The following is a 26,521-nucleotide window of genomic DNA, read 5'->3' on the forward strand; positions in this document are numbered from 1 at the left end:
ACAGGCATGCCTGCACTTACATCACAAATATGTATGTGTGTGCATATGTGTATATATATATATATATATATATATATCTCATCATCATCATTTAGTGTCTGCTTTCCATGCTGGCATGGGTTAGGCGGTTTGACTGAAACTGCTAAGCTGGAGAGCTGCACCAGGTTTCAATCTGATTTGGCATGGTTTCTATAGCTGGATGCCCTTTCTATGTGTGTGTGTGTATATATATATATATATATATATATATATATATATATATATATATGTATATATGAAATAATAAAACAGATATACTCACCCTTGTTGTCTCTGGGATGCCTGCTGTCAGGTTCAGAAACTACTTTGTTCCAAGCTGAAAAACAGAATTGCAAGTGTTTGAGTGTTACACATTCAAAAATAGCTTATGGAAAAATTACCTCATTAACATAATTATGATAATAGCTTACTTAGTAAAAAGATTAACTCAAGGATCCAGTTTTTTGTGCAATAAATTTTACCACTATCACCATCACTGTCATTCATCTCATACATGCCTATACTGATCAGACAAAATTCAGTGAGCAGATTTTCTACAGTTGGCTGCCCTTCCTGACACAAACCCTCACCTGTTTCCAAGCAATGTAACATTGCCCTATGGCTGAACATGTTTCCATGGAATATTAGAAACAAGGGACATTGCTTAATGGTAACACTTATTTAGAACTATCACACATTGACAAGACAAGGCGACACAAAGGCAACTCAATAGCAAGTTATCTCTACATATGTCTCCACAGCCAGGATTGACAGAAGAATAGGACTGCTGCTATAAGATCCTTCTGCCGATTACCTCAGTGACATCAGACAGTGACTTTATTATCATGGCTGGTGACTTCAGACATGTTAGCTGATATAATGATGGTTTCTGTGATATAAATGGAGGGTATGATTCAAGAAATGAAGGTGTAAGGTTATTGTTGTTCTGTGAAGCAACTGATCAAACAATTTGGAACACACTTTAAGAAGCCAGCCAACCCAGCAACCACCTCAACACTTATCAATCTGGCAAACAAACATTGGATAGATTATGTTTTTCTCCAGGAAATGGGACAGAAGGATATTCCTGGTGGAAAATGCACCATGCAACATAGATTAGTGTCTGGTGACTTCAGATTCAGAGAGAAACTGACGGAAACTGAAGACAATATGGAGGAGACATGGGAACTAAAAGATCCTGCAATAGGGAATAGATTTAGAGAAATTCTAGCTGAAGCGTATGATTACAGAGAGAAAGATTTAGATACCTACTTGGAGCCACAGATCAGGCATGTGGCTGGGGCAAAGTGCTAGACAAACAAAGATAAGGTAGTGGTGGAATGAGATAGTTGATAGGGGGTAAAAATGCTCAAGAGATATGATTGGAAGGAAGGTCATTGTAGGGAGCATTATCAAATGGTTAGAAGAGCAGCTAGGAGACAGGTATACTTGGTTAAGGATGAAGCAGAAAGGAAGAGAATAATGCATGTCATGCAATGTGAGGATTAAAGGTGTAAAGTGTTCAGGGTTGCAAGAATGTAGAGAACCAAGGTGTCACTGGTAAGAAGAATATTCAAAATAATTAAGGCATACTTGCCATCAATATAGAAGACAAGTAAGTGGTATGGAAGTGCTATTATGAGAGGTAGCTGAACATGGTAGATAAAGCAATTAAGAATATGAAGGGCGAGAAAACTGAAGGTCCATCAAGGATAGTTGCAGATATTGTAAACTGCTTCAAAGTCAAAGGAAATACTTTACGGAGAAGTAACTTTAGGAGAATCAAACTACTGGATCAAGTTATGAAGATCACAGAGAGAATCATAGCACAATTGATCAGGACAGAACAGACTTTGATGAGATGTAGCTTGGCCTTATGCCTAAAAGTACCATGGATGCAATCTTCCAGTGAGGTAATTTCAGAAGAAATACTTGGCAAAGAGCAAACCACTGTTCCTGGTATTCATTGATTTGAAAAAGGGTTTGATAGGGTATCACCTTCAGTAATTTGGTGGTTTCTAAGGAAACTAGGTGTAGAAGAATGGCTTGTTGGGGTTGTATAAGTTATGTACAAAGATTCAGTTAGTCAGGGATGACAAAGATTTCAGAGACGAACTTAGTGCAAAAATAGGAGTCCATCAAGGTTCAGTCCTCTGTCTTCTCATTGTAGTCTTACAAGTTGTCATGGAGGAGTTCAAGGCTGGTTGTCTATGGGAAGTCCTATATGTTGATGACCTATGTAGTGGAATCAGAGAGGAAATTCTCGGCATAGAAGCCAAACCTAAAATCAAGAGGCCTCAAGGACTCTGGTATCTTTGGGAAAATGCTTTGTTTCAAATGCAGGAAGGGAATGAGTATAAACTCCATGTGCTGTACTAAATGTTAGCTACGGACATTCAAGAGGTATAGTGGAGTCACAGGCAGACTAACAAATAAAGTAAGCTTCATACATGACACATGTACTGGAGCAGTATGAATTATGAGCATACCAGAAATAGTCTCTCTTAAATGCCCAGACAAGTCATTAGAAGTACTTGGTAGCTTTTGTTACCTGGGAGATGTAATTAGCAAGGGAGGTTGTTGCTCTGAAAGAGTAGTAGCCAAGGTAAGAACAGGTTCATCATTATCATCGTCGTCATCATTTAATGACCGTTTTCCATGCTGGTATAGGTTGGATGGTTTGACTGAAAACCAGTAAGCTGCACCAGGTTCCAATTTGATTTGGTATGGATGCCCTTCCTAACACCAACCACTCCAACAGGAGAAAGCAGATCTCATGACCTTGAACCTAATAGGAGATGAGTGAGGACCAGGATTTGAGTTCAAATGTCACTAAGGTCAACTTTGCTCTTCATCCTTTTTCAGGACAACGAGGTTAAGTACCAATTGAACACTGGGATATAATCAACTTCCCCTCCCCCTCAAAATTACAAGCCCGTGCCAATATTAGAATTAATATTATTATTGTAACTAATAATAATACTGATTAGTGTACTTGACTGATACTTGTTATTGATTTGGGAAAGATGAAAGGTAAATTTGAGGTTGCAAGGACTTGAACTCAAAATGTGAAGATCTGAAAGAAGCACCTCCAAGCAGTTCATCTGACATTTACTCTCTTCTGATTACACATATTTTTAGAGATGAGTATACTGATCCCCAAATGTAATGGTTTTTATAACACCACAGAGATAATAAAAATAAGCTATGTTTGTGTGTGGAAATCAAAACAGTGACATGACCTAGATAACTTATTACATTTAGGTCAGCTGAGAACCATTTGTGTTTGACCTATTGCTCTAAAAATAAAATATAATAAGGTATGAAATCTACTAGACAGTAAAAAATTGTGCTCTGTGCCTGAGACCGTAAGCATTATATGATGATGATGATGATGATGGCGAAACAAGCAGAGAAACCTGCCTGCATATAAGCACAATAACTGCAACCAAAATGTTAACTTATGACCTTGAAATCACATCAATATAAACGCTATGTATACAGAAATTTAAAATGCAACAATGACAGCTTCTAATTGTAAACTGTTTAAGTAAATAAACAAAAAATATTTTCTGATATTTGACACACACAGATAATAGACATTAAATATACACGTTTCAGCAGTAACTCCTGGTATATGCTATTTTAAAAATCAAAGCCAAATAACGGACTAAGGGAACATATAGCATGTATGTGCTCTCTCTTTAGCTCTCTATCTCTCTTAGAGAGAGAGAGGGGGAGAGAGAGAGAGGGGGAGAGAGAGAGAGAAAGAGAGAGAGATAGAGAGAGAGGAATAAGATGTTATTTGCATCCCTTTGCATATTATAAGTGAAATCGAAATTGAAATCAAACCAAATTCGACGACTGGTACTCATGCCAACCTTTCCTTCATTGGACACTAAACTCTGCTTGCAAAGACCTGTTGGGGCAAGTGAAATCGAAATCGTAATTGAACCAAATTCAATGACTGGTACCTGTGCCAGTGGAGTGGAGCGCTAACAGCACCGTCCAAGCGTGATCATTGCCAGAGCAGCTGTCTGGCTTTCGTGCCGGTGGCACGTAAATAGCACAATTTGAGTGTGATCGTTACCAGCGTCGACTTACTGGCACATGAAGAAACATTCAAGCAAGGTCATTGCCAGTGCTGCTGAACTGGCTCCTGTGCAGGTGGCACGTAAAAAAATACCATTTGAGCGTAGCCATTGCCAGTACCACCTGACTAGCCCTCGTGCCGGTGGCACGTAAAAGCACTCACTACACTCTCGGAGTGGTTGGCGTTAGGAAGGGCATCTAGCTGTAGAAACACTGCTAGATCAGATTGGAGCCTGGTGCAGCCATCTGGTTCGCCAGTCCTCAGTCAAATCGTCCAACCCATGCCAGCATGGAAAGTGGATGTTAAATGATGATGATGATGATGAAGATATGTATTGCAAGCCTTGCATTCTTGCAGGGAATACCACATTTTTAATATGTAGAAGTTAGAAAGTGGCCCAAGAGCTGGGTGTTTCCTTCATCAGAGTTTCATAAGTACCATGCATGAAATTTGGCCCATGAGCCAATGTAACTTCTATCAATTAAATATAATAAAATATATATACTCATGTATTTACACACACATACATCCATCATCATAATAATGATAATAATAAGTCATTTCTACTATAGGCACAAGGCCTGAAATTTGGGGGAGGGGGCTTGTTGATTACATCAACCCCAGTGTTCCACTGGTACTTATTTTATCGACCCCAAAAGGATGAAAGCGGAGTCAACCTCAACGGTATTTGAACTCAAAACATAAAAATGGATGAAATACTGCTAAGCATTTCATCTAGTGAACAATAATAATAATCCTTTCTACTATAGGTACAAGGCCTGGAGTTTGTGGGGAAGGGAGTGGTCGTGCACATTGACCCCAGTGTTTCACTGGTACTTAATTTATCGACCCCAAAATGATGAAAGGCAAAGTTGACCTTGGCAGAATTTGAACTCAGAATGTAAAGACAAGCGAAATACCGCTAAGCATTTTGCCCGGTGTGCTAATGATTGTACCAGCTCATCACCTTGAATATAATAATAATAATAATAATAATAATAATACCATATAACATCTGTCTTCAATGATGGCAAGTTTTGGATGCATGAACAGGATATGACTAGCCAGAGGACTGTATTGAGCTCCAGTGTCTTCATTGACATGGTTTCTATGGCTGAATGCCCTTCCTAATGCCAACCTCCTTAGAGTGTACTGGATGCTTTTTTCATGACACTAGCCCTAGTGAGGTCAAGGCCCTCTTGATTGAGTGGAGGGGGGTACAGTACTGAGGGGAGTAGCTTTGCACCAGGTGTTGAGAAGCTAATGTATGACAGGGAAGGGCAGGTGTTTTGCTGTAGAGGGAGCTACATGGCTACCCCAGCTGGAAAGGGATAAAGGATGGTGATAGTGAAATGTCAGGGTGTACCCTCAAGGTATAAGAATAGAAGCAGGTAGAAATAAGAGAGAGATAGAGATATAAGATTATGGATGGGTGGGTAGATTCACAAGAGTATGAAAGGAGAGTGACAAATGGGGATAGAAGTGAATGCAGTGATTGATGAACACAGGCAGAGGCTTGGTCAATGGCAAATCTCTCTCTTCCTAGCTTAAGCGTAGAGTATTTGAAAGGAGGAGGAAGCTTCATGCCAAGTTTTGAGAGGCAAAAGTATGTGTCTTGCTATAAAGAAAATACATAGCTACTCTGTATTATATAAAGGTTTCAAGTATTTTAAAAATACCCATCATCAAAAGTACTCAAGTGTTAATGATGATGATAGCAGTCGAGGTCATGGAGGTTTTAGGGAAGGTTACAACAATGATAATGGAACAACACTGACAACAATAAGATGATGTTAAGAAGAAATATGATGAGATATGGTCATGTTAATAAGGTTATGATGTCATGAAGTTTGGCAAGAATGATGATGTGATTGGCGGCGAGCTGGCAGAAACGTTAGCACGCCGGGCGAAATGCTTAGCGGTATTTCATCTGCCGCTACATTCTGAGTTCAAGTTCCGCCAAGGTCAACTTCGCCTTTCATCATTTCGGGGTCGATAAATTAAGTACCAGTTACGCACTGGGGTCGATGTAATCGACTTAATCCCTTTGTCTGTCCTTGTTTGTCCCCTCTATGTTTAGCCCCTTGTGGGCAATAAAGAAATAAGAAAGATGATATGATATTGCAGGTGATAATAATAATATGAACAGGACTTTGTAATACTTACAATCTGTTAAATATTTAACAATATCGTCGTGTTGAGACTGCGACTCTGATGGGTAGCTATTCTGTCGATGCACACTCACAGCTCGCTTCCCATTAAATACAGATTTTTGAGAGCTACAAATAAATAAATAAATAAACACATGAAAACATGTAAATGAAATATCAAATATTTTATAAGCAAATACAATCTAAGTATTATTATTCTATTGAAAAAATCAGCTTCCAATAAGTTCACTCATTTGATTATTTTTAAAAATTATACTGGTCAAAAATTATTTGTAATTCTTATATTATATATAAAAATGTCAACTATACTGTGCTGATAAGGTCTAATAAACTGAAACATACCCTTAGTTGTTCAATGCCTGTAATCAAAGATGAAATAATTTTTTCCCAGACAGATAATTTAACTTCATGAGATTAATTATTTATTTCTTAAAATTATTTCCTCTTTTTTTTTTCTTCAATTCTTATATGGAATTTTCTTACAGCAACCCTTAAATTATTTATTATAACCAATGCCACTATTCTATTTAAATAATTTCCACTTAACTCACTTTTTATCATTTCTTTACATACACCACTAATTAGAGGACAAAAACTGGTAGGAAGTGGAAGACAATTTTAGTCAAAACCACAGAAGAAATACTGAACATGTAAAATATTTTTACCCAGAAGATGTGGGGACCTTTCAAAGTTGAAACCACCAAAGAAATGCTCATGGGTGTGTTATTGGTAATATCAAAAATAATATGAAATAAGTGTTGGGCAAAATGAGTAGTGGGACATTCTGACCCAACCTAACAAGTGAGTGGGCAATCCTAAACATTTTTGCCGTTTTTACTTTATTTTATCTTGCTTTAATTATTGTATATTTCATATAATTTATGTTCATTGTATTCCTAGATGTTAATAAATTCATTGTATAATTTCCTTACCCCTCTTAGTTTTTTATACAACTTTTTCTAGTCCAATCCTTCATAATACGTATACATATTTTAATGTCTACTGCACAGATGATCCCTTGTGGCTAATAAAGAACAAGTTATTATTATTATTATTATTAACCAGTTGAACACAATGTAAATGACTAACTCCCTTCTCGAAAATTTCAGGTCTTGTGCCTACAGCAGAAAGGGTTATTATTATTATTATTGAGAAAGCAGCACATGCCATCAACGTGACACTAGTGTACAAATATACGAAGCCCAGTATACCCGTCATACTACCTGCCTGATAAGGGTACATAAGACACATACATCACAACCACATGTGCATGACATGGTGACCTCATATCAAGATAAACACCACATGATCTTACAAGTAGGGCCCAGATAAAATTTTTTCAGGTTGAGTAGCCCATCCCACTCAAAAGGTCCCTGAATAAAGTTTGTTTAAGGATGATAAATGAAACATCCATATTTCCAGGGGTGAATTATTCAAACCCCAAAGAATCCCTTTCAACACATCGCTACTACTCTTGCTGGTGATCAGAGATGCACATATTGACAGCCACCAGGGGATATGCTCAACTGATTAAGGTCAAGCAAGTGACAAGCAAGTCTGTGATACTGAGCAGAATATTCACTGTAGCCCATCTTTTACACCAAGACAAAACATGCATGTGTTAACACTTCTAATCAGGAGTCAAGGCAGTAAGCTAGCAGAATCACGTCAGAATAAAATGCTTAGCAGCACTTTGTCTTTATGTTCTGGGTTCAAATTCTATCAAGGTCGACTGTCTTCCATCCTTTTGGGGTCAATGAAATAAGTATCATCACATGCTGGGGTCAACGTAATCAACAGCCCATTCACCCAAAATTTCAGACCACCTCGTGCCTATAGTAGAAAGGATTATTATTATTATTATTATTATTATTATTATTATTAAGGTGGTGAGCTGGCAGAATCGTTAGAACACTGGGCAAAATGCTAGGCGGCATTTCGTCTGTCTTCACGTTCTGAGGTCATGTTCCGCCTAGGTCGACTTTGCCTTTCATCCTTTCGGGGTCGATGAAATAAGTACCAGTTATGTACTAGGGTTGATGAAATCAGCTATCCCCCTCCCCCAAATTTCAGGCCTTGTGCCTATAGTCGAAAGGGTTATTATTATTATTATTATTATTATTATTATTATTATTATTATTTTTATTATTAGTAATAGTAGTAGTAATAGTAGCAACAGCAGCAGAAGCAATGATAGTAGTATAGTAGCGGAAGCAGCAGCAGTAAAAAATACATATACACCCATCCTGCATTCAAATGATACTGAGACTTTTAATTAATCCCTTAGGCATTAAAAAAAAACAGAACAAAGTTAAAAACAACAACGACAACAACAACAACAACAATAATGAATCACCAGCAAATTCCTTTGTAAGCAAGAATTATTTCCAAGCTATTGAAACAATCAGGCTAAGAGCAATAATGATAATAATAACTCTTTAACACCAAATGACTAGCATAACAATAAAATTAAATCAGTTAATTTCCTCTTGCCAGCAGCAGAGAGAGAAGATCAGAATTGTTCTACAGTGTTTACTGCATTGCTGGAATCTAAACTGATGAGCAGTAGCAGCTTTTTCATAAGAGAATAATGAGAGACTGAGTTAGTTCTGAGTTGCATCCCTATGCTATAGGTATTAAATTCTCATTGATAACGAGAAATTTACCAAGAGTAATGCCTTCAGTTTTTATTTTTAAATCCAAAGGCGTGGCAAAGGCATAGGTGTGGCTATGTGGTTAAGAAGTTTGCTTTCCAACTACTTGGTGTTGGGTTCAGTCCCACTGCATGGTTCCTTGGACAAGTGTCTTCAAGTATAGCATCAGGCCAACCAAAGCCTTGCAAGTGGATTTGGTAGCGGGCAGAGTCTAGTCAAGTAAAATAATAGTTCTGTGAGATGCTGTTTGAACGACACTTTGGTTTTAATATGGCAACAATCATGCTTAACCCTTTAGCATTTAAACTGAAGCTAATGTTTTAGCTTCAAACTGGCCAGTTCCAGCCTCCCACACTTATCTTACAATGTTATTCTAAAAAAATAAACAATCATATCATTGAAATCTCAAAGCTACAAAGTGATATACATAACTAATTCATATCAATGTCAATAAATAAGCATTACATTTGACAAAGAAATCTGAATGCTAAAGGGTTCGTTTTCATCATCTTGGGGTTTCATAGCTTGTTTGTTTGCTTAATGATCATTTTCCTATGCTATATTTTATGACCAGATGCCCTTTTTGCTGCCAATCCGTATCTGTTTTTTATAATGTTAACAAGGAATGTTAACATCAGAATCACCATTGTGTTTGGACTTGTGCCAAATGAAACCGTGCACTGTCAACATTCACATACATATGCACACACAATGGGCTTCCATACAGTTTCCATCTACTTATTCTGCTCACAAAGGATTGGTGGCCCGGTGCTATAGTAGAAGACACTTACCCAAGGTGCTGTGTAGTGATACTGAACCTGAAATCACATGGTTGGGGAGTGAACTTCTTAACCACACAGCCATGCCCGCACCTGATAGTGTTCAATAAAAATAATTTTGAATATTTCTTTTTTAGAATGGTTTAACTTGAAGCAAATAAAGCTATATATAATAGTGTGTAAATGTTGAATTAAAAATCCTTTGGATAGAAAAAAGTTGACAACATACAATTTTTGCAAGTAAGAACAAATTTCTAAAACGGATAGAGAAATTCAAACGATAACTTTGGTCCATCATGTTTACAAGAGATGAGATGTGGGTTTATATCTCACAGGCAGCCTTTGACCCCTTCTATCCAAAGGGGACTTTTAACTCAATATTTACATGCTTTCATTTACAGCTTTAACTGCTTTGAGTTAAACCATTCCAAATCAAGAATTATTTCATGGTCTCTCCAAAGTTATAAATTCTAATGACATTAACAATTTTGAATATGTTTGTTCAAATTAGGAACATTTTGGAAGGTCTAGAGTAAGATAAATTTTGTTAGGTGCTGTGGATTTGGAAAGGATTAAGTGAATGGCTAGTGGTAAGGAGGTGAGAATGAGAGATCAGTTTTCTAGACAGGATAATGGTTTATCACAGGTAATACACTAAACATTACCAGAGCTCCTATTCTTGACAGTTAGATGAAATAAAGTAACACTGAATATAAAGTCCTGTTCAGAAATACAATAAAATATTTGAGTAACTACCTGGCCTTCAGATATCTTCAGCAGGGTACATTTTGTTGCAAGCATTTGGATTAGGTCCTTCATCTCAAGATAACTTCCTTCACCAGTCATAAGAGCCCAGCAAAGGCTCAGGTGTGCCAGTTTTTTTTCTCTAAGTGATAATTTTTTTTTTAAATTTATAATTTTGCTGTTTGACACAGGCATGGCCATGTGGCTCAGGCATCCTCATTCAATCATGTGGCCCCAAGTTTGATCCCGTTCTGTGGAATCTTGGACAAGCATCTTCTAATCTAACCTCACCATTAAGGTTGGGTGAACAGAAAATGTATTAAAGCCCAACAGATAAACTGTGCCTGTAACTCAACCCTTTAACCTTCAGATTACTTTGTCAAATTTAATGCTTCCTTATTCACATTGTTTTGAATTAATCATGCATTATCTCACAAACTTTGAGATTTCAATGACATGATTGTTTATTGTGTAGTATGACATTGTAGGGTAGGTGTGAGAGGCCAGATCTGGTCAGTTTGAACATAAAACTGGTAGGATACTCGAGCCATATATGGCCAGTTTAAATGCTAAAGGGTTAAAGAGACAACTTGGTCACACACACAGAGTATCATACTGATTCTGTCTGAAGTTAACATTAATGGTACAAGTTCATGTGGAATATTTGGCCACAGACGCTATAATTCAATGAAAAGGTAGTTCTATTGAGTAACTGGAACACTCACCCTCAAAACTGGTGGAGGATTTATTTACACTATTTACTTTATTGCTGCTGAGAATGAGTTATAGAATTCTGGCATTGATCTTCATACTTCTTGCATACAAATTAAATATTCCACTAATTAAATTAATGCTCAATTAATTATACAATTAAGTGACAAACATCAGCAATGTTGATATAATTTCTTTTTCTTAAGTAGGAGCCTATCATCTGTCAGGCAAAGTGAGGCAAGTAAATTTGAGCCTTGACAAGGGGGACACCACATTTGCTGATATAAGGGTTAAGCCCACGACCATCTAGACTGGTGGTTTTCAACTATTTTTCACTTCTGGACCCCTTCCATTACTATTTTATTCTGGTGGACACCCCCTAGCCATTCGATGTTTAAAGACTAGTTTTATAGATATTTCTTTTAGAATTCTTCTTTTGTTATTCACTCATCTACTTATGTCAGCTGAACTATGTATAATGTTAGAGAAAGAAACCTCATTGTTTCTTGCAATAGAAACTTTTAAATCAAAACTTTATATGAACACTTAAAGTACTACTATCATCATCATCATTTAACGTCCGCTTTCCATGCTAGCATGGGTTGGACGATTTGACTGAGGACTGGTGAACCAGATGGCTACACCAGGCCCCAATCTGATTTGGCAGTTTCTACAGCCTGGATGCCCTTCCTAACGTCAACCACTCCGAGAGTGTAGTGAGTGCTTTTACGATCCATAGTAGTACTTAAAGTACTACCATGGATCCTCAATTTACTATTTTGCTAGCATGCCCCTCCCCCACGAAAATCTTATATGGACAACTAAGGGTTGAGAATCATTGATCTAGACCAGTACTCTGCAACAGGTATGCCACGAGATGATGCTAGGTGTGCCATAGTGTAACCTAAATATAATTTTTTCCCTATACTTTTAGTTATATTCTTAGTTCAGCTGTGCTGCCGAATTTTGAAAAGAATATAAGTGTGCTGCAAGTGTAAAAAGGTTGCAGAGAACTGTTCTAGACCAATCATGGGTAAACTGTGACCCAAATGACTTTTTGAATGACATGACTGTCAAAAAGCTATCTTGAATCTTTTTAGTAGTACATTCTGCCTAATAATGAGCCATGTCACGTGCTGCCCGTTTCTTGAAAAAGACTGCCCATAACTGACCTGGTCAGTAGCCAGGTAATGAAAAGGTACCCTTCTTAAACACTTGTGTGTGAAGGTGTGTGGCTTAGTGGTTAGGGTATCTGGCTCATGATCGTAAGGTCATGAATTCAATTCCCGGCAACACATTGTGTCCTTGAGCAAGACACTTTATTCCACATTGCTCCAATCTACTCAGCTGACAAAAATGAATAGTACCTGTATTTCAAAGGGCCAGCTTTGTCACACTCTGTGTCATGCTGAATCTCCCTGAGAACTATATTAAAGATACATGTGTCTGTAGTGTTTAATCACTTGCACATTAATTTCACAAGCAGGCTGATCCAACTGGAGCCTTTGTTGTCACAACTGATGGAATGCCAGTTAAACATTCATGAAGAACAGTACTTCTAGCTTAGTACTCCTTTTTTCTTGCAGAATAGCATTTCATAAACACTCACAACTCATATATTTCAAATAACAAAAAGAGAAATAAGGAAGGGATAGACTATTTTAATCAAAAAGAAGCTAATTTGTGTATTGATTTATTATCCATATTTTCCTAAATTATCCCAGCAACCATGTGCCTCTTTCTAGATACTCACAAGGAATAGTGCCTCTATGCTAAATTTCTACAGAAATCACTAAAGGTGAGGACTTATAAAATGAAGTTAAGTTTAGATTTAGATTTTTCATGCATGTAAATAAAAAACAAATGGAACAAAAGATTACAATGTTATTAGCATTATTAGTGGTATTAAGGAATCAAACATGTATCTTAGTTTTGGCTAACTTCAAGACAAATGAAAAAATATAATTAATAATTTATGATATTCAACAAATTATTTTCCAAACACAATATTTAATAACTGAAAAATAATTAATGTCTACCTTGTACTTGAAACAGTCATGTTTCTGCACTTTTGCCAACCACTATTTTTTGTTGTTGTTTTATTAAATATAAGTGACAAAGGACTGAGATATCTGATGCCTTGCTGTGCTTGAGAAGGCATATCCACTACAACAGGCTTGATATCTTAGAACTGCCTTGGTAAATGCTTGTATGTGAGCAGCTTTGCCCCACCTAGCTTTCCCAACATCTCATCACTTCTTTATCTCTGGTATTATTCAGCAATCATAATCACCTGAGAGCAGAACAGGCCACATCTCCTCCCTTTTGTTACTGTCTTCTTCCATTCCCCACCCCAAAACCACTTCCATTCCTCATTATCTTCTTCCAGCCATGCTCTTTCCTCTCTGCTACACTCCATCCTTAGAGCCACTTCCATTCCTTGTTACCTTTTTTCATTCATGCTCTTTCCTTTCTGCTATGATCCATCCATGTTTACACCTCTTTCATTCCCTATCTCTCTCAATACCCTCACATATTTAACATAACCCCTCCCCTTGAGCCACTCCTATATCTCTCACCATCAATTACAAGTCATCTCTATCCCATCTTACTATCCTCACATTCTTATAAAACTTTCTATTCTGTCACCCCTGCCCACCCATCCAATACAATCCTCAGCATCACTTCAACTATATTCACCCCACCTCCCACTGCCCTGATACATTTACCACCATCTCTCTCCTTCTCAATCTTCTCAGTTTCTCTTTCTCTCCCTTCTTCTCCAACTGGGATATCCTTGTATCTCTTCTACAACAAGACACCTGTCTCTATCCCTCTATTATTCTTTTAACCTCTCAACTGGCACAGAGCCACTTCTCTCAATACTAGTCTCCCAGTTGAAGGGACTTCGTTTTGTCTTCACAAATTACTTGGGTGACCCTGCTGGTGCTGGTTTCTGCCACGGAAAATACACCCAATACACTCTGTAAAGTGATTGTCATTAGGAAGGGCATGCAGCCATAGAAACCATTCCAAAACAGACAAAAGAGCTTGACATAGCCCTCTGGCTTGCTTGCCCTTGTCAAACCATCCAAACTATGCCAGCATGGAAAACAGACGTTAAATGGTTTAAATATATCATTTCTACCCAGCTCCCTTACTAAATACCCAGTGACTTCCATGCACATCAGCCACTTTAAAGAGTGTTGTTGCTCAGATTAAAAACCACTGATGTAGATGGTACACTTTTGTATAACTTGCCACACAAAATTATACTGATGTTGAACTGCATTATTTCATGTGGGTTAGCAAGTTTATATTAGTCAAATATATTTGATTTCCATGTGAAGTAATTCTTGTTGGGCTGATCAAAAACCATATTGGTGACACAGAGCTCCTGCTGTTCAGCAGGAGGTCTCCTTTGGAGTTCTGTTCTTTTTGCGCTTGCCAAACTTACTGATGATGCCTGCGTAGGTCTCACAGTCTGCTCCCACCCTGGCATTGAAGTTTGGTCTCAAGATCAACACTTTAAAAACTGAGCTGCTCTACCAAGATGTCCAAGCAGATCAAGTGAGCCCAAGCCAGTGACAGTACACAGAGAGCCCTTAAAGTGCACTGTGGCTTTTGTTACTGGAGAAATGTTGATTTATCTTATCTGGATAGAAGTGTTGTCTTTGCAATTGTTGAACACCAAATCACCCTGACTAAGCAAGGAATCCAAAGGAATTCCAGTCTTGATCCAAGACCATCCTGCTTTATTTTCAAACATTATGCATCAAGAACTATATTGCTTCATATAACCTTCCTTTATTTTTTAAAAACCCTTTGACAATTAGATTATTCTGTCAAATGTAAAGTTTATTTATTTGCATTGTTTTCAATTAATCATGAATTATCTTGTAGTTTTGAGATTTTGATGATGTGATTATTTATGCTTATTGTAGGGTAGGTGTTGAGAGGCCAGGTCTGGCTGATGTGAAGAAAAAACAAGTAAAATACTGGGGCTTAATATGGCTGCTTTAAATGCTACAGGGCTTATGCTATTTTTTCCAGGTCAAGCAACAGACAGAGGCTCCTTTTTTTAGCTCTAGATAATTTCTTACATACATACAAGGCCAGAAATTTGTGAGGAGAGGGAACACTTGACTCCAATACTTAACTGGCACTTTACTTTATCAAATCTGGAAGGACAGAAGGCAAAGTCAACCATGGTAAGATTTGAACTCAGGAAGTAAAGAACCACAACTATGTATTTAAAAGCATTTGGTCTGACATTTCAGCAATTCTCATAGAGTTAATAATACTGATGAATAGATTAAGGTAGCACAATTCCAGATGTGATGAGAATGTATTCAATGTAAAGAGGTCATTAATTTAAAGACCAACCACTTTCCTGACCTAAATCTATAAAAAGGTTAATTCAACACAGATAACTAGTTATTTCACTTCTGTAAGTGTGATGAAATTTGTTTGGGACTTAGCATACGACATGACAGCATGACACTATTATTATTCTTACTGGAAGAGTAGCAATTTGGTAGAAATGGTAAAACAGCCTCATGATAGTTGCCTTTTATCTCTTTGCAGGATCAATAAAGTATATATAAATATCAGTGTGTAGGCGCAATGTCCCAGTGGTTAGGGCAGCGGACTCACGGTCATAGGATCGCGGTTTCGATTCCCAGACCAGGCATTGTGAGTGTTTATTGAGCGAAAACACCTAAAGCTCCACTGTGTCACGCTGAATATCCCTGAGAACTATGTTAAGGGTACACGTGTCTGTGGAGTGCTCAGCCACTTGCACGTTAATTTCACGAGCAGGTTGTTCCGTTGATTGGATCAACTGGAACCCTTGACGTCGTAAGCGACCGAGTGCCAACAACAATATAAATATCAGTAATATAATCAAGAAGTTGATTCAACTGAGATACTTCTCTTCCATTATAAAAATTAAATTGTTCTTGGATCAAAAAACGAAATCCCTGTTGCCACTGCCATTGTTGTTTATTACTATATGAAAGTGGCATGCTGGCAGAATTGTTAGCATGCCATACAAAACTCTGTTAAGCATTTGTTCGTCTTTGTTCTGAGTTCAAGTTTTGCAAAGGTCAACCTTGTCTTATGTCCTTTCAGGGTCAGTGAAATAAATACCAGTCAAGTGCTGGGATTGATGTAATCACCTTCCCCTTCCCACTAAATTGTTGGCTTGGTGCCAAAATTTAAAATCATCATCATCATCATTATTATTGTTGTTGTTGTTGTTAAGGTGGTGAGCTGGCAGAATCATTAACACTCTGGGCAAAATGTTTAGTGACATTTTGTCCATCCTTACTTTCTGAGTTCAAATTCCGCAGAGGTTGACTTTGTCTTTCATCCTTTCGGAGTCGATAAATTAAGTACAACTTACACACTGGGGTCAATGTAATCGACTATCCCCCTCCCCACAAATTCCAGGCCTTGTGCCTATAGTAGAAAGGATTATTATTATTATTATTATTATTGGAAATGGCTGAGATAGAGTGTTATAGTTCTGTGTGCCTGGAAACCAAATTCAAATCTGACAAAGAATGGTGCTGCCCTTCATCACTCTGCAATTACTAAAATCAAACCATTCAACTATAAAAAAGTGAAGTGCTAACTTCTTTTAATATGGTGTACGATAACTTTAACTCTTTAACATTTAAACCAGCCATATCCGGTCCCAATATTTTATGTTTTATGTTCAAATCAGCCAGATCCAGCCTTTCACACCTACCTTATAACGTCACTCTAAAAATATACCATCACAATACCAAGATAATTCATGATTTATTCAAGACAATGTGAATAGATAAGCATTACAATTGACAGAGTAATCTGAATGCCAAAGGGTTAATTAATAGAGATAAGAACCAATACTGACAACTTCTCTTAATACAAATTTCACTATAACCTCTCTTGATACAAAATTGATCTTATACCTAAGAAGTTACAATCAAATTAAAGAAGTGGATTGGCAGAACTGAAGACCATTGGACCACAAATTACCTAGCATTATTATATAGTTGCTTTCCTTTACATATTCCAAATTTGAATCCTACTGAAGTCAGCATCACACCTCATCCTTCCAGTCAATAAATTAATAATAAGAGCTGTCATATTTGACTGTTCCTTTCTTATATTTGGCCAAATCTTTATTACTAGAAAAAATGCATTAATACATTGCATGTAATTTGAAAATTCTATTGCTAAACTAAATCATTTTATGTCAAACTACATTTTTCTATATTTGTTAATCACTCAACTACAAAGTAGGAGTTATTAAATGCAACTTATCAGATAGAATGATTGAAAAGCAGCAGCATAGAACCCTTGTCCTATTGATTGAAGCAAGGCCAAAGACTGGGTTTGAACTTGTGTCGAAACACTATTAGTCTGTTATTTAGAGTTTCGTGTAACCAATCATCAGACAGCCATGAGTCTGATGATCAGTTACTTGAAACTGAGTAATAGTTTGTGAAGTCTTTTAAACTCCAATAAAATACTGTACATACATACTTACATATATATATATCATCATTTAACGTCCACCTTCCATGCTACATGGGTAATATATATATATTATTAAATATTAGATAATAAAACGAATGGTTTATACCTGGTAGCTTACTGGTAAAGTATGATCACTTTCACAGTGTTTGTTATGCATCCAGTTAATGAGACGGAAGATGGAAGATACAAGAGTAGAACTGTTGTGATTAATAAAAACTCTCGTATCTTCCATCTTGCATCCCTTATTAACCGATATATATATATATAAAAGCAGTATCCCTTGAAATTCCAGGGCCCATTTTTGAGGTAAAGTGTCAACCATAGATATCTGTCTGCTCAGTGATAATATCCTGTCATTTCCTCCATAATCCTTTGATTAATTTGTAAGGAGTCTTGTCAATTCTCTTTGATCATGTTTTCTCATTCTGGCTTGTACAAAATATTCCTACCTATCATCATCATTCATATTATGCCATCTTCCTTGATTAACATATCTCATTCTTTCCCTATTATCTCCTGGCTCTATTTCTTGCATTAATTTCATTCCTCTCCTCCAGAGTTAATGCTTCTTGTCATTCATGATTCTCTTCTCTTTATTCTAAATTCTCATTTCTTTTCTTTGCTTTTTCCCCTGTATCTTTTCTACCTCTCTAGATTTTCACTGTTGTGCTCTATGATCATTGTCTGCCATAACACACCAAACTTCATTTCAGTAATAAATTGATTTAAGTACTTGATATTATAGAAATGGCAACACCTGTATTCAAGATATACCATTACACAAATTTTTCACAAAGAAATTTAAGAATAAAGCTAGTATATAAGTAGTTGGAGGGGAGGTGGAATGCCAAATCCAAGACATACAGCTACATCTAATTTAAGAAGGAAGTTAGGGACATGACTATTAATACATAAACAGATTTTCAGTCTGACAAGGACTTGCTCTAAGATGTATGCATGAAATTGTCAGGTAAATAATGAGAGAGGAAGTCAAACAAAAGCTACTGGCATAGGCACATACCCACCCCCCGCTCCACCAGTAGTGTGTTTAAATCTCTCTAGTTCACACACACTTTATCCATTCCTACCCTCTCAAAGAGTGGCAAACCTCTTTAGACCACAGAAATCTAGAAATTTGGAAACGACATGCTGTACTGCTTGGCATTTATGCAGGAAGCTCCAATACGAACATTTCAGAGTGTTCAGGTGTCAATCTGAGGATAGCGTAGAAGATTCGGAAAGAGTTGGATGAGTCTAATGGTGATTACAAAAGTACAACAGCTTGGAAAACTCACTCTGATCGTTCTGATAAGAAAAGAACTCCTGAATTTGTTGGTGAGATCCAGGCCATGATCGACAATGATCCTTCCAAGTCAATCAGGTCCATGGGAGTGTCTGAGTTTCTTATCAGGCAGGTAGTGCATGAAAACAGTCGGTATTCCTCACACAAGATGAGAAAGGGCCAATTTTTATCTCAAGCCATCAAAGACAAGAGGAAAGACCACACTACAAAGCTTTCGAATAAACTCAAACATCCCCTCCAACCAAATATGGTTTGGTTTTTCTCAGCCAAGAAAAATTTCTGCCAGAGTCGGCAACAGGACTCAGCACCATGCCACACAAGAATGGAAAACCCAGTCATGGCTGTCAAACAATTTCTGCAACCACATCACTCCTAACATCTGGCCACCTAACTCCCCAGACTGCAACCCCCTTGATTATTATGTGTGGGGCGCAGCTGAGCGAAAGACCAAGAAATCTCCTTGCAACACCAAAGATGAACTGAAGGCAATGATTCTGGCAGTATTCACCAACTTAAACAAGGAGACCATCCAGAAGAGTTGCAGGAGATTCCGAAGTCATCTGGAGGTGGTGGTTGAAGCCAATGGCGATTTTACTGAATAAATTTACTCTTTAGTATTTCAAGATATTTTAATGTAATTTTGGCAAATATATCTGTTAAAATGAAATGTGAGCGTTATTTTCATTTTTGCCTAATTTAGACAATTTACTCACCACACCTTGTATATACATATATACACACATAAAGATATATATGTATATATGCATATATACATATATATATATATGTATATATAGCTGGTGCCGTGTAAAAAGTCCAAGTGCTGGTGCCACATAAAAAGCTCCCATGCTGGTGTCACATAAGAAGCACTCAGTACACTTTGTAAAGTGATAGGCGGTAGGAAGGGTACCCAACCATAGAAACCATGCCAAAATAGACAATTGGAGCTTGATGCAGTTCTGCAGCTTGACAGCTCCTATCAAACTGTTCAACCTATGCCAGCATGGAAAACAGACATTAAATGATGATATACATGATTAGTATAAGATATATAAGAGAACCACGTGGCTATCACAGTAAACTCCTCATATAGACTCAGCTATCAGTCCACATAATGATCAATTACAAACTAGTGTAATGTAAAGCATCCAAGGGTTTTGCCTGGGGAAAACATCACAGACATCTGTGATCTCATAGGCCCCTTTATATTAGATACCCTAGATAGGAATTTCCATCAACTTACTTTGACCTATATAGAGATACTGCTTTACCTATCCCTAGAGGTGTAAAATAGCACACCCTGACAAGTTCAGAAAAGCCTGATCTACATCCTCAATTGCTTCAGGCTCAAGGTTACTGTAGAGATCCAACCTAGTTGCTGTTATTTTATAGATATAGCACTCGATATAGGCACAAGTTCATACAGGCCCTACTGCAAATCAAACAAGAAGCTGCTGTGCATCAACACAGCTCTCTGTGGCTGGCAAATGGCCCTGTTCAATATGTAGGAAAGGAGTGGGATGTAATTCCATTTGCTACACCAAGTGTAAGCTACGGACACATAAGAGATGCAGTGGAACCGTGGGAAGGTTATCAGATAAGGTCATTTTTGTGTGTGGCAGATGTGCAGGAACAGTAAGCACTAAGAGTACAAGGAACGTAAACTCTCTCAAATGCTCAGGAGGTTCTCTTGAGGTAGTATAGTTTCTGCTGTTTAGGTGACCAAATTAGTAATGGTGGTGGATGCTCTGAAAGTATTGTTTCTAGAATAAGAATAGAATGGAGGAAGTTCAGAGAACTATTAGTTCTGTTGGCAGTAAAAGGACTCTCTCTCAGAGTGAAGGTAGATTGTATGATGCTTGTGTAAGAACAGCTATATTACATGGTAGTGAGACATAGGCTATGACTGCAGAGGACATGTGTTGACTGGATAGGAATGAAGGTAGTATACTCCAACAAAGCATAACTGTGGTGAGAGAAAAGTTAGGCATTAGAGGGATTAAATGTGGCGTGGGTAACCATGTACCTCCGCTATAGCAAGACACCTATTTCTGCCTCTCTATTTCCCTGTTACACTCTAACTTTTCATCATTTGGTTTGGACATGTGGTGCGTATGAGTGAAGATGGCTATATACAGAAGTGCTTGTTGCTGAAAGTGGATGGTACCTGTGAAAGAGGGAGACCCAGGAAGACATGGGATGGAGTGGTGAGGACTGATCTTAGGATGTTGAGGCTCATGGAGGAAATGATAGTAGACTGAGATGTTTGGAGATATGAAGTTCTAGAGAAGACCTGTCCATGAAACTGAGTGATAGAAGAGTTGTGTCCCACCCACCATACCTTAAGAAATCTAACCACAACTCCTCGTCTAACTGCATATTTCTCTTCCTCAAATTTCCTCTTCATAAATTATGATTGTTTTCCAATCCTCTTCCTTGCCTTCATTGCCCTGCTCACTGCTACCCACACCTTATTTTTCTAACCAGGTTCTATGCTCATATTCTTGTTACTAATGAGTATACCCCAGCACTACACCATTTCTTTTCTGCTCTCTCTTACACTTTTTCTGTTTCCTACTCTCTATTTCCCTTTGGTCACTCTCTCTCTCTCCACTTGTTTTTCCTCTGACTAGGTAACCAAGTATCTCCTTTGCATCAGCACACTTCTTTCTGGCCTCTTTCTTGTAACTCTCTCTCACTGGGTAACCATGTACCTCTGCTATAGCAAGACACCTATTTCTGCCTCTCTATTTTCATCTTACACTCTAACCTTTCATTATTTGGTACTGGATTACCTCCTGTAATGCCTCCTCTATTGTGGCAAGACGCTTCTGTCTCTCTGTCACACTCTAACCTTCCCATGGAAAATGGACATTCATCATCATCATTTAACGTTCGCTTTCCATGCTAGCTTGGGTTGGATGATTTGACTGGGGACTGGTGAAACCAGATGGCTACACCAGACTCCAATCTGATCTGGCAGAGTTTCTACAGCTGGATGCCCTTCCTAACGCCAACCACTCCGAGAGTGTAGTGGGTGCATTTTATGTGCCACTCCGGCGGTACTGGCAACGGCCACGCTCAAGATGGTGTTTTTTATGTGCCACCTGCACAGGAGTCAGTCCAATGTTTTGTTCACATGCCACCAGCACAAGTGCCAGTAAGGGAAAGCTAGAAACGATCGCGCACAAATGGTGCTTTTGACATGCCACCGGCCTGGAAGCGAGACTGCTGCTCTGGCAGTGATCCCGCTTGGATGGTGCTGTTAGCGATCCACTGGCACGGGTGCCGAAAATGGTGATAATATACATATATATGCATATAAACATACACACACACACATATATATAGATTAATAGGGATCCATTTCAGAAACCAAAGCAGACCAAAGTGAAGCACACCACATTTAATGGCGAGATGTTCAGCAATGAAAGGAAGTTCATTGGTATTTTGTTTTCTGCAAATCCAAGAGTCTCCAAAATTGAATGGAATTTTAAGCATGTATGTGTGTCTGGATATATATGTGTATATACACACACATACACACCTTACAACCATTAGTTTTATGTTTTACCAGCTATTACACAACCAATAAAATATGTGAGACAATTTTGTATTTATATACTGGATAAACAAGAAAAAGATGTTGAATTGTATAAAGCTATCAGTTTACTTGTCATTTTGAAAATAATATGAATTTTTTTGTTCATGTTAACTAAGAAAATTTGATTCTCTTTCTTATATAATGCAGGTAACTGTGTTATGTGACTTTTTTTTAATTATCTAACAATCCTCGGGTGTTATACAATTTGAAAATGTTTTAGCAACTATTTTGATTTTCAACAACAAAAAGATATCAGTTCTGAACATTTGTTCAGGTGTAACCTTTGTGTAACAAACAATATATAAATTATCTGAGAGGATAATGTCACAGTCATTGTTAGTGTGTTTATAAGGATTGGTATGTTGCAATATAACCCATGCAATTTTATATTTCTAAAAAAAATTTAAAAAATTAAAATCAATATTTTAAAAATTTTGATAAACTTACGCACAAAAACCTTCCTACAAATACTGACTAAACTGTCCTTTAAATTTATTTTCAGTTAATACAATGTTATCAGTAAAAACTGAATCAGCAATTGTACACACTTCTTGTACAACAAACTATTGATTTCAAAATGCATGAATTAATTAACGGAGAATTCACAAAGTTAAGATAAAGACACGAGCTGGAAGTATTACATATAGAAGGTTGTTTAACATTTTCATTATTTATGTTCACTATTTCTATTGCAGAATTGTGTACAGCTGAAGCTAAATTTAACGTTGTTTCTATTAGAAATTTTAAAATATTTACGATTCTTCAAAAGTGGTTAAGTAAGTATTTATACTAAGATTGCCCAAAATAAATGATTTTAAAATTTTCTTATACAACTTATTCTATCTTTATTTCATTTTAATGGTTCATTATAAGGGTCTACATTGTAGAAAGAAATTTTCAAGGTGAAATACCAGCTAATATTTTTTACAAAACTGCTTATCGTAGGTCAGACAGAATAACCAAGGCAGATTTTCTATAGCTAAATGCCCTTTCTGTTGCTAACCCACATCTTTTCTTTAAAACAAGGTAATATTTCTCTAAGGCCAGACATGTTCTCGCAGAATATGGGAAATAAATGACACTGTTTGACAATTGATATCAAGAGAAGAAAACGCCTACACATACAGATAGATAGATAAACACAGGGTGGGCTCTTTAAGTTTCTATTTACAAAATCCACTTACAAATCTTTGGTTGGCTTGGGGGCTATAGAAGATACTTGCCCAAGGTGCTGTGCATTGGGACTGAACCCAGAATCATGTGATTGGAAAGCAAACTTCTTACCATAAAGCCATGTCTGCCCATATATACATACATACTTACTATACATATATATGTGTGTGTGTGTGTGTGTGTGTGAATGAACATATGCACACATCAATAGAAGTACTAGACCCAGGACTTCACAGTATCCATCGGGGCTACTCAATGTAATACAGACAACCTTAGAATCAAGGAGGCCATCCTCATGAACAAGCTGAACCCAGCTCTAAACAACAGAAAAAAGCTACATGAAGCAGATTGATTATTATAACAAAACCAGTCAACGCATGTCACCATCCTCTCCCACATGTCAGAGCAATGACTTATTCCAAGTGTCCTTAATAAAGGTTATAACTCCGAAAAAGATAAAACTTCAACTGGTGTTCTGTTTTCACTTTTGTACTTCACATTGTATTTTATTTTGCATTGTTTTGGCTTTATCAAAAAAGTTTTATCAAATGTAATATCACACACTGCTTCTTCCAAATGTAATATCACACAATGCTTCTATGTTAATACATACACACACACACACACAATTGTGTGTTGCAATTTTTTTCATTTGGCTTCCTAATATATCTTTCTTTTTAGACTGAAGGTTACATCTGAAAATTTAACTGTGTTTAATTCTTTAGCATTTAAACCAGCCATATACAACCCAAATATTCTACTTGTCTTTTGTTCAAGACAGCCAGATCTGGCCTCTTACACCTAACCTACAATGTCATTCTGAACATAATCACATCACTGAAATCTCAAAGCTATAAGAAAATGCATAATTAATTCAAAATGATGTGAATAAATAAGCATTAGATTTGACAACAATCTGAATGCTAAAGGGGGCAGAATTTTCTACGACTGGATGCCTTTCCTGTTGCTAACAACCACCTGTTTCCAAGTGAGGTGATAACCTGCCAGTTTTGTGAGCAACAAACAGCCCATACATGCTTTGGACAATGCTCCAGCAAACAAGTCCTTGGTTTCAATGGCTGCTGTGTATGACTGTGGCTTTGAACTGGTTGATCACCCTTCCTAGTTTCCTGATTTGGCCTGATGATCTGACAATCATCTGTTCCCCAGCATGAAAAACAAAATTGGCTTGGAACCAGTATCACAGTGATGACATCATGTCTGCTGTTGATGACTTCTTGGATCAAGAGGAAAGCTTCTTTACCAATGGGACCTAAGCACTGCAATACTGAAGGAGGTAATGTATGGACTACAAGGGGGACTATATTGGAAAATAAACCTCATTTGGTTGCATTCTAAGAGTGTCTTGGTTACCCTATGAATTTTTCAGCTGACCATCGTGTATGTGTGTGGTTAAGAAGTTTGCTTCCCAAACATGTGGTCTTGGGATCAGCCCCACTGTACAGCAACTTGGACAAGTGTCTTCTAGTATAGCACTGGGCTGACCCAAACTTTGCTAGTGAATTTGACAGATGGAAACTGAAAGAAGCCCATCATATATATGTGTGTGTGTGTGTGTGTGAACATGCATATATATGTCAGGTCACTCTTGGTTGCTACTAGTAACATGTAACCCAGTGCAACCTGTTGCATGGCCAGGTTATTGGCAACTAAACTGGTAATCCCATCAAGCTTGCTTGATGAGGAGGGTGACTGTAGACACCCTGTAGGACAAAAATATGATCTGTCAAAGGGCAGAAGAGCTCATGAGCAGTCAATGGCTATCCAACAATGTGTACACATGTCTGTATGCATGGTGACACGGAAATACCTGGGTTGGTGTCCAGGTGCGCAGTTGGTCTGCTGGGAGTGGGAATCCCCTCTGTTGTCATAAAATCTCTCTAGGAGAGGGAAACTCTGAGGGAAAACCTGCAACACTGACAATATTCGATGATGTACACTAGTTTTTCTTTTCAAGTTTATGTTGTCCATATTCAGAGAGTGGGATTGGATTTGTGCAAATCCTTTCCCCACTATAAAAAAAATCATTATGCACAGGCATCGCTTGAAAAAAACAGTAAGACCTATCACAAAAATGGCTGGTCATAGCCTTCATATGTGTGGGACTTTCAATCAGGTGATGGCAATACTTGAACACAAATTTGCAGCCATCATATCTTTTACTTGTTTCAGTCATTAGACTGCAGCCATGCTGGGGCACAACTCTAAAATTTTAGTTAAATGATCTGAACTTATATATTTTTTAAAGCCATGTATTTATTCTATTGCACACTTTTGCCAAACTGCTAAGTCATGAGAATGTAAACACACCTATACTGGTTGTCAAGCAATCATGAGGAACAGAGACAAGGGGACACACACACACACACATATATATATATATATATATATATATATATATATATATATATATATATATATATAAATATATATATATATATATATATATATATATATATATATATATATATATAATGGGCTTTTTTCAGCTTCCATCTACCAAATCTACTTACAAGGATTTGGTTGGCTTGAGGGTATTGTAGAAGACACTTGCCCAAGGTGCCACACTAAGAGACTGAACCCAGAACCATGTGGTTGGGAAGCAAACTTCTTACTACACAGCCATAAATGGGTGTTTGTGTGTTGTCCTCCATCAATACTTAGCAAGCTGTGTTTGTTTGTGTCCCCATAACTTTGCAGTTCAGCAAAAAAGACCAAT

The 26,521-nt window shown here is 37.4% G+C and overlaps 1 protein-coding gene across 2 annotated transcripts in view; it reads right to left on the minus strand.

Moving 5' to 3' along the window:
- LOC106883274 (uncharacterized) overlaps positions 1-26,521 on the minus strand; it is a 46,773-nt gene that overhangs the window by 12,155 nt on the left and 8,097 nt on the right. The window contains exons 3-5 of one of the 2 annotated variants that reach the window (XM_052972584.2): positions 9,728-9,808; positions 6,278-6,390; positions 302-355 (exon numbers count right to left, since the gene is read on the minus strand). In XM_052972584.2, the coding sequence (XP_052828544.1) occupies positions 302-355; positions 6,278-6,390; positions 9,728-9,808 (248 nt within the window). The remainder of the gene's footprint in view (positions 1-301; positions 356-6,277; positions 6,391-9,727; positions 9,809-26,521) is intronic. The other variant, XM_014934228.3, reaches the window with a different exon arrangement.

The sequence above is a fragment of the Octopus bimaculoides genome, chromosome 1 (assembly GCF_046866305.1).
Source record: "Octopus bimaculoides isolate indiv1 chromosome 1, ASM4686630v1, whole genome shotgun sequence".
Lineage (NCBI taxonomy): Eukaryota > Metazoa > Mollusca > Cephalopoda > Octopoda > Octopodidae > Octopus > Octopus bimaculoides.